The sequence below is a fragment of the Oratosquilla oratoria genome, chromosome 40 (assembly GCF_046742065.1).
Source record: "Oratosquilla oratoria isolate Oo_2021 chromosome 40, ASM4674206v1, whole genome shotgun sequence".
Taxonomy (NCBI): Eukaryota; Metazoa; Arthropoda; class Malacostraca; order Stomatopoda; family Squillidae; genus Oratosquilla; species Oratosquilla oratoria.
Window position 1 is genome coordinate 45392698 of NC_134816.1, and position 10000 is coordinate 45402697.

Here is a 10000-nt window from a genome sequence, read left to right on the forward strand (position 1 = left end):
CCCCCTCCCTCGTCTCCCCCTCCCCCTCGTCTCCCCTCTCCCTCTCTCCATCACTCACCCTTCTCCCCTCATCCCTCTCCCCATTCCCCTTCTTCCCCCATCCTCTGTCTCCCCCTCCCTATTCTCCTCTACCCTCTCCCCTTCCCCCTCAACCTCCTCCCCCTCTCCCTCTCCCCATCCCCCTCGTCTCCCCATCCCCCTCGTCTCCCCTCTCCCTCTCTCCATCCCTCTCACCCCTCTCCCCTCTCCCCATTCCCCTTCTTCCCCCCATCCCCCGTCTCTCCCTATTCTCCTCTGCCCTCTCCCCTTCCCCCTCCCCCTCAACCTCCTCCCCCTCTCCCTCCTTCCCCCTCTCCCTCTCCCCCTCCCCCTCTCCACCTTCCTCGTCTCACCCTCTCCCTCACCCCTCTCCCTCTCTCCATCCCTCTCTCCATCCCTCTCACCCCTCTCCCCCTCCCCCCTCATCCCTCTCCCCATTCCCCTTCTTCCCCCCATCCCCCGTCTCCCCTCCCTATTCTCCTCAACTCTCCCCTTGCCACTCCCCTCCCCCTCAACCTTCTCCCCCGCTCCCCATCCCCCTCACCCATCCCCCCTCAACCCTCCCCCTTCAACCCTCCCCCTTCAGCCCCTTTCCCCTTCTCCCCATCCCCCTTCAACCCTTTCCCCCTCTCTCCATCCCCCTCAACCCTCTCACTCTCTCCCTATCCCTCTCCTCCCTCTCCCCCATTTCCCTCAACCCTCTCCTCCCTCTCCCTATCCCCCATCTCCCACTCTCCCCATCCCCCGTCTCCCCTCTCCCATCCTCTCTCAACCCTTTCCCCCTCCCCATTCCCTCCCCCTCTCCCCATCCCCCTCAATCCTCTCCCCATCCCCCTCAATCCTCTCCCCATCCCCCTCCCCCTCCCCCTCTTCCCCTCCCTGTCTCCCCCTTTCCCCCTCATCCCTCTCCCCCCTCCCCTCCCCCTCAACCCTCCCTCCACCCCCTCCACCCTCCCTCCACCCCCTCTTCCCTCCCTCTATATCAGTTAACTCGTTCGATCTATTCGTTTCAATGTCCCCTCAACTCAACTCCCCTCAACTCTTCACCCATTTCCTGGTTTTACCTCTCCCCCACTTTCCCTCCCCTCCCTCCCTTTCCTCCCTCCTCCCCTCCCCTCTCCACCTCTTTCCTCCCCTTTCCCTACTCCTCCCTTTCCTCCCTTCTCCCTCCCCTCTCCATCACTTTCCTCCCCTCCCCTCCCCATCCCTTTCCTCCCTTCTCCCCTCCCCATCTCTTTCCTCCCTTCTCCCCTCCCCTCCCCATCACTTTCCTCCCCTCCCCTCCCCATCACTTTCCTCCCCTCCCATCCCCACCTCTTCCCTCCCTCCCCTCCCCATCCTTTCCTCCCCTCCCCTCCCCTTTCCTCCCCTCCCCTCCCCTTTCCTCCCTTCTCCCCTCCCCTCCCCATCCCTTTCCTCCCTTCTCCCCTCTCTCCACCTCTTTCCTCCCCTCCCCTCCCCATCCCTTTCTTCCCTTCTCCCCTCCCCACCCCTCCCCTCCCTCCCCTCTCTATCCCTTTCGTCCCCTCCCATCCCTTTCCTCCCCTCCCCCCCCATCTCTTTCCTCCCTTGTCCCCCTCCTCCCCTTCCCCTCCTCCCTTTCCTCCCTTCTCCCCATCCCTATCCTCCCTCCTCCCCATCCCTTTCCTCCCTTCTCCCCCTCTCCCTCCCCACCTCTTTTCCTTCCTCCCCTCCCCATACCCTTTCCTCCCCTCCCCATCCCTTCCCTCCCTCCCCTCCCCATCCCTTTCCTCCCCTCCCCTCCCCATCTTTCCTCCCTTCTCCCCTCCCCTCCCCATCACTTCCTCCCTTCTCCCCTCCCCTCCCCATCACTTTCCTCCCCTCCCCATCCCTTTCCCCTCTCCCCATCCCTTTCCTCCCCTCCCCATCCCTTTCCTCCCCACCCCATCCATTTTCCCCTCCCATCCCCATCCCTTTCCTCCCTTCTCCCCTCCCCTCCCCATCCCTCCCTCCTCCCCTCCCCATCCCTTTCCTCCCTTCTCCGCCCCATCCCTTTCCTCCTTTCTCCTCCCCATCCCTTTCCTCCCTTCTCCTCCCCTCCCCTATCCATCACTTCCCCCCTCCATCACTTCCCCCCTCCCCATCCCTTTCCTCCCTTCTCCCCTCCCCTCCCCACCTCTTCCCTCCCTCCCCTCCCCATCTTTCCTCCCTTCTCCCCTCCCCATCACTTTCCTCCCCTTCCCATCCCTTTCCTCCCTTCTCCCCTCTCCCCTCCCCTCCCCATCCCTTTCCTCCCCTACCCTTCCCTCCCCATCTTTCCTCCCTTCTCCCCTCCCCTCCCCATAACTTTCCTCCCCTCCCCATCCCTTTCCTCCCTTCTACCCTCCCCATCCCTTTCCTCCCCTTCCCCTCCATCCCTTTCCTCCCTTCTCCCCATCCCTTTCCTCCCTTCTCCCCTCCCCTCCCCACCTCTTCCCTCCCTCCCCCTCCCCTCCCCATCTTTCCTCCCTTCTCCCCTCCCCATCCCTTTCCTCCCTTCTCCCCTCTCTCCACCTCTTTCCTCCCCTCCCCTCCCCATCCCTTTCCTCCCTTCTCCCCTCCCCTCTCCACCTCTTTCCTCCCCTTCCCTCCCCATCCCTTTCCTCCCTTCTCCCCATCCCTTTCCTCCCTTCTCCCCATCCCTTTCCTCCCTTCTCCCCCTCCCCTCCCCACCCACCCTTCCCTCCCCTCCCCTCCCATCTTTCCTCCTCCCCATCTTTCCTACCTTCTCCCCTCCCATCCCCATCCCTTTCCACCCTTCTCCCCTCCCCTCCCCATCCCTTTCCTCCCTTCTCCCCATCCCCTTCCTCCCTTCTCCCCATCCCCTTCCTCCCTTCTCCCCATCCCCTTCCTCCCTTCTCCCCTACCCTCTCCATCGCTTCCCCCCTCCCCATCCCTTTCCTTCCTCCCCCTTCCCCATCCCTTCTCTTCCCCTTCCCTTCCCCATCCCTTCTCTTCCCCTTCCCCTTCCCTTCCCCTTCCCTTCCCCTTCCCTTCCCCTTCCCTTCCCCTTCCCTTCCCCTTCCCTTCCCCTTCCCTTCCCCTTCCCTTCCCCTTCCCTTCCCTTTCCCTCCCTTCCCCTTCCCTTCCTTACCTTTCTCCTCCCTTCTCCTTATCTTTTATCACCTTTGATTAAGATTTTACCATCTTTCTTCTCCAGATATTTTCCTCTCTTCTCTCTCTCTCTCTCTCTATTTCTCTTTTCTCTCTTTCCTGAACGTGATTCCCATTTCACCTTTTCTCTTTTTCTCTTATACTCTTCCTCCTCCTTCTCTCTTCCTTTTCTTCTCCTCTTTCGTCCTTGACCTCTCTTTGCCTTTATTTCCCTCTCTTCTTCCTCTCTTTCTCTCATTTTCAAAGAATATATATATCTTTATCTTCACATCTTTAGTTCTCTCTCTCTCTATTTCTCTCTCTATTTCTCTCTATTTCTCTTTGTCTCTCTATTTCTCTCCCTCTCTCCGTCACCCGCTCTCTCTCCTCTCTCTCTCTCTCTCTCTCTCTCTCTCTCTCTCTCCTCTCCTCTCTCTCTCTCTCTCTCTCTCCCTCTCTCTCCCTCTCTCTCCCCGTCGCCCGCTGTGTCTCTCTATCTCTCTCCTCTATTTCTCTATCTCTGTCTCTCTCTCCCTCTCTCTCTACCCGTCGGCCTTTTACACTCTTCATTATTCATCACTTCTTCAGTTCCCACGGTCATTGGTCCACTAATTTATTCATTCATGCATTCATTCACACTCTCACGCGTTTCTCTCACTTATTCACTCACTCCTTTTTACTCACGTTCTCACGGTCTCACTCTCGTATTCCTTCTCCCGACTCACAAACTCACAAGAATCCGCAAAAGTTTGAATCCAGTGAGACGAGGGGAGGAGGAGGAGGAGGAGGAAGAAGAGGAGGAGGATGAAGGGGAGGAGGAGGAAGAAGGGGAGGAGGAGGAAGAAGGAGGAGGAGGAGGAGGAGGAGGAGGAAGAAGGGGAGAGGAGGAAGGGGAGGAGGAAGAAGGGGAGGAGGAGGAGGAGGAAGGGGAGGAGGAGGAGGAAGAAGGGGAGGAGGAAAAGGCAAAGGTATAATGGGAGGAGGAAGATGAGTAAGAAGAGGAGGAGGAAGGGGAGGAGGAAGAGGGGAGGAGAAGGAGAAGGATAAGGTGGAAGTATAATAGCAAGTGACAGGTAAGGGAGGAGGTGGAGGCGGAAATGCAGCAGATGGTGGAGGAACAATGAGAGATGGAGGTAAAGAAGGAGGAGGAAGAGGAGCTGAAGGAGGAGGAGGAGGAGGAGACGAAGACGGACCAAAAATGTGGAGGATATGGAGGTAAAGAAGGAGGTGGAGGAAGTAAAGGTAGAGGAGGAAGAGGAAGAGCAGCTAGAGGAGGAGGAGGAGGAGGAGGAGGAGGAGGAGGAGATCAGGAAGTGTTGGAGATAGCGGAGTGATGCTGGTGGAGGAAGAGGGTGCGGGGGAGGGGAGTGGGGAGTTACAAGAGGAGGAGGAGGAGGAAGAGGAAGAGGAGGGCTAGGAGTAGGAGGAAGAGGAAGAGGAGGGCTAGGAGTAGGAGGAAGAGCAGGGGGAAGAAGAGGAGAGGAGGAAGAGGAAGAGGAGGGCTAGGAGTAGGAGGAAGAGGAAGAGGAGGGCTAGGAGTAGGAGGAAGAGCAGGGGGAAGAAGAGGAGAGGAGGAAGAGGAGGAGGAAGAAGAGGAACAGGGAGAAGAGGAAGAAGAGGAGAAGGAGGAAGAGGAAGAAGAAGAGGAGGAAGAGGAAGAAGAAGAGGAAGAGGAAGAAGAGGAGGAGGAAGAGGGAGAGAAAGAGGAGGAAATGAGAAGTAGGAAGAGAAGGAAGAGGGAGAGGAGAAAGAAGCGGAGGAGGAGGAGGAGGAGGAGGGGGTTAGTAAGAAGATAGCAAGGCTAAGCTTTCACCATGGGCGTGAACGTTTTCTTCTTTCCTACGCCCACGAGCCACGCCCATCCCGTGGGCTGACCTCAAACCATTTTCTATTTCGTTTTCGATGTTTGTGTTTGCTATTCTTGCCGCCGTCTGATTTTATTCACGGAAATGAAGCACCTTACGAGCTTTAGTCTAAGCGCAAACTGAGACGCAGGCTACACAGTCGACGCAGGCGACACAGTCGACGCAGCACAGGCAAAAAGCAGACTTCATGTCGCTGAACTAAGCACATTTTCAATTTCTCTCGCTTGAAATGCTTCTAGATGTGCTTCAATTCAGCAACAGGAAGTCTGCCTTTGCCCTGTGCTGCGTCCCCTGCGTCGACTTGCCTGCGTCTCGGTTTGACCTTTGACTTAAAAAACGAGAATAAAACTAAATCCTATGGTGTCTGTATTCGTGTATATTCACTCTGTCGTTATGTAAACGCATTAGAGCCGTTAACGAATGGAATAGACTTAGTGACCACGTAGTTAGCGTTGAAACAACTGGTGGTTCTAAGGTGCCCACACACTCTCAGGCCGCCTGTCCGGCCGCCGGACAATGTCAGAACTGCGCAGGCCAGTCTGAGAGTGCATAGCCCCTCATACACGCTCAGTTCAGCCTGCGCAGTCCTGCAAGCGTATGAGCCGCTTTATGAGATGATTAGACGAGTTTATGGATGGAGATGACAGGTAGTAATGAACATGGAACTGCCAAGTGTAGGCCTTATGGTCTCTTGCAGTCTCGTCCATTCTTCTGAAACTATCGGTTGCTTTAAGAGAAAACAACTTTATGGATGGGATGGCAGCTGGTAAGGGACATGGAACTGCCTAGTGTAGGCCTTATGGTCTCTTGCAGTCTTCTTCATTCTTCTTCATTCTTAGGTTCTTAAGTTAAGGGGAAACCTTTATAGACTGAAAAAAGAGCGTTTGATTACTAAATCAATCATTTGGGATCTGATATGTATATATATATATATATATATATATATATATATATATATATATATATATATATATATATATATATATATATATATATGTATATATGGAAACTAGTATGTTATAGCACATTTGTAAAAGATCACTGTTAACCCACTATCACATTTGTAAAAGATCACTGTTAACCCAGTGATCATATATATATATATATATATATATATATATATATATATATATAAATATGCACAACTTTCACAAGTCACACGTGACTCACAAATCTGCAGAATCCACTAGGAAGAGGAAAAACACACCGAGTCCAAGCGCTTTCGTGATATAGTCACATTATCAAGGAGTACTCCTTGATAATGTGAATATATCACGGAAGCGCTTGGACTCCGTGTGTTTTTTCCTTTTCCTAGTGGACTCTGCATATATATATATATATATATATATATATATATATTGAGGCTGCCGTCACGCGATTTTATTAATCTGTGGGTCTCGGTCTGTTTCAGTTCCGTTCAATTCTGGGGTTCGTTCCTCAGGTGCATAAGATAACGTTTGTATGAACAAAATATTCAAAACGTTTGAAATTGGGAACTGTGACGAAGAAACGTTTATGACGTATATAACGTTTTTCTCAGGTGCATGACAACGATAACACGGATACCGGGTCGAACTCGCGGGCAGATGGTCGTGAGTTCGATTCCCGCGTCGGTTCCTGACAGCCCTGGCCGGGCGGGGAGCGACCCAAGTATCGGCCCTTAAAAAAAAAAAGAAATAAAAAAATGAAAAATAAATAAAATAAAAAAATAGATAAATGGCTTGCCTTAACTAGCAGCGGCTTGCCTTAACTGACCGGGTTTCTCGCATATTTTTTTATACAAAATTCGCCATGCAGTGGGAGTGAAATGGCAAGTTTTGTGTGAAAAAATATGTACACATTTTAACGCATATGTATAAGAATGTACATATATGCCTCGTCTCAGTCCACGCACACATACACACGCACACACACGAACACATACACACGCACACATACGCACACATACACACGCACACATACACACGCACACATACACACACACACATACACACACACACATACACACATACACATACACAACATTCATGCATAAATATGCACTCATATGAATGTACACATACCAACACACACACACGCACACGCACACACACACACACATTCATGCATAAACATGCACTCACTTGAATGTACACACACACACACACATGCACAGAACATTCATGCACAGACATGCGCTCACATGAATGTACAAACACACACACACACACACACACACACACACACACACACACACACACACACACACACACACACAAAAACATTCATGCATAAACATCCATTCACATAAATGTACACACACACACACACATACGAACACAGCCCATACAAGATACGATCACAGTTTGATTGATATTATTTTAGATATTCCGACAAGGGCGAAAGAATTGATGGTCTTAATGTATCATATATTTTAGTTTTATTCCAATTTCAGCTCCTGATGATGATGACCATATCGCCCGCACCGTTCATCAAATGCGAAATGGAATTAATTGATTAATTACAGGCAATCTTTCAATTCGGCATTCGCCGTCTCTTTGGTGTTCAACACCGAAAATAATAGATGGTATTCATCTTAACCTCAGAACAATTAATGTTTTTTCTTTTCTTTTCTTTTTTCTCTCTCGTTGCTTTTCCTTTAATTCCTTCGTTTCTTTTTCATTCTTTCATTCGATTTTCTTTACTTTTTCTTTCCTTTTCGTTCCTATGTCTTTTATTTTCTTTCCTTTTCGTTCCTATTTCTTTTATTTTCTTTCATTTTCTTTCTTTTCGTTCTTTTCTTCCCATTCCTCTCTTTCCTTCCTTTCTTTTCTTTCCTTCATTCCTTTTCTTTCTTTCCGTTTTCTTTTTTCCTTCCTTCTTTTTACCCTCCGTTTTCTTTTCATTCCATCTTCCTCTCTCTTTCCTTCATTCTTTTTCTTTCTTTCCTTCCGTTTTCTTTCCTTCTATTTCTTTTGTTTCCTTCATTCCTTTTTTTTTACCTTCCGTTTTCTTTTCATTCCATCATTCCTCTTTCCTTCATTTTTCATTCTCTTCTTTCCTTCATTCCTTTTCTTTCCTTCAGTTTTCTTTTCTTTCCTTCATTCCTTTTTTTTACCTTCCGTTTTCTTTTCATTCCATCATTCCTCTTTCTTTCCTTCCTTTTCATTCTCTTCTTTCCTTCATTCTTTTTATTTCTTTTCTTTCCTTCATTCCCTTTTATTTTTTCTTTCTTTTATTTTTCTTATCTTTTTATTTCTTTTCTTCCCTTCCCCCCCCCACCCCTATTCACACGAAGCTTTCCATTCTGACGCTCTATCTGGACTCGGGGGAGGGGGGGAGCGTTTCCCCCTCCACCTCCCCCATGGTTGAATAAAATCGCCTGGCGACAGCCAGAGCAAATAAATAACAAAAATTATTGAATGTGGGCTGTGTACTCTTCTCCTAAGTCCTCTCGTTCTTTAAGAAATTTCGATTTTGATTTTACGTTTATTTTCATTTTTTCTTGCAAGTCCTCGTTCTTCAAGATTTTTTTTTATTTATCTATTCATTTATATATTTGTTTTGTCTATTTTTTTATTATTTATCTGTTCATTTATATATTTGTTTTTCTCATAGATCCTCTCGTTCTTTAAGAAATTTCGATTTTGATTTTACGTTTATTTTCATTTTTTCTTGCAAGTCCTCGTTCTTCAAGATTTTTTCTGTTATTTATCTATTCATTTATATATTTGTTTTGTCTATTTTTTTTTAATTATTTATCTGTTCGTTTATATATTTGTTTTCCTCATAGATCCTCTCGTTCTTTAAGAAATTTCGATTTTGATTTTACGTTTATTTTCATTTTTTCTTGCAAGTCCTCGTTTTTCAAGATTTTTTCTATTATTTATCTGTTCGTTTATATATTTGTTTTTCTCATAAGTCCTCTCGTTCTTTAAGAAATTTTGATTTTGATTTTACGTTTATTTTCATTTTTTTTTCTCCCAAATCCTCTTGTTCTTCAAGAAATTTTTATTTTCATTTTCTGTTTATTTCTTTATTCATTTGTTTGTGTTTCAAGCAGTCCCGTTCTTACATTTTTTTATTATGTTTTTCTTATTTTTTCATTTTTTTTTCTTAAGGATGTCGTGTTGGGAAACGATCCGAAAATAAATTTCAGATGAAATAGTTTTTCTTTTGTAAAATCGCTTGACAAATGATCCTGTTAGGTGAATTTTATCGCGACATAGAATATAATATTTATTGCTAATTTTAATCTTTCTCTGTCTCCCTTATACTCTCTCTTTCTCTCTTCCTCTCTTCCATTCTCTCTCTCGCTCCCTCTCTCTTTCTCTATCTTCCATTCTCAGTCTCTCTTCCACTGCCTCTCTTCCACTCTGTATCTCTTCCTCTCTCTCTCTCTCTCTCTCTCTTCCTCTCTCTCTATCTCTTCCTCTCTCTCTCTCTTCCTCTCTCACTCTTCCTCTCTCACTCTTCCTGTCTCACTCTCTTTTCCTCTCTCTCTTCCTCTCTCTCACTCTCTCACTCTCTCTCTCTCTCTCTCTCTCTCTCTCTCTCTCTCTTTCTCTGTCTTCCAGTCTCTCCCTCTCTCTCCCTGTCTCTTTCTCTATCTTCCACTCTTTGTCTCTCTCTCTTTTCTACGTGTCTCTCTTTATTCTACTGTCTCTTTCTTCCTCCTTTCTTTTACTCCTTCGTCTTCTTGTTAGTAGAAAATACAGTCACAGTCAGAAGTCTTGTACTACTCGATGTTCACTGAATAAATAATTTTTTTTTTTTTTTTTTTTCGTCGTCAGAACCTAACTTGACCCCACATCTCCTCTCCCTCCCTCAGGTCGCCGCCTCAACCCCCACGGGGTACACGTGGACCACGGGGGAGAGCTGGACCAGGGGGTCATTCTGGACCACGACGGGACGGACCTCGGGTCTCACGTGGACGGAAGAGGCGTCCCCCGGTGTCCCACCTGTCCGCACTTCCTTCCCACGAAGTCCCACGTCACAGCTTCTGTGGGGCTCATGACCAACCT

General features: G+C 48.4%; 1 protein-coding gene across 1 annotated transcript in view; it reads left to right on the plus strand.

The window, feature by feature from the left end:
- LOC143020847 (uncharacterized) overlaps positions 1–10000 on the plus strand; it is a 563130-nt gene that overhangs the window by 516230 nt on the left and 36900 nt on the right. Inside the window, exon 2 of the mRNA XM_076177687.1 lies at positions 9808–10000. This exon is cut by the window's right edge and continues 34 nt beyond it. Coding sequence (XP_076033802.1) covers positions 9808–10000 — 193 coding nt within the window. The remainder of the gene's footprint in view (positions 1–9807) is intronic.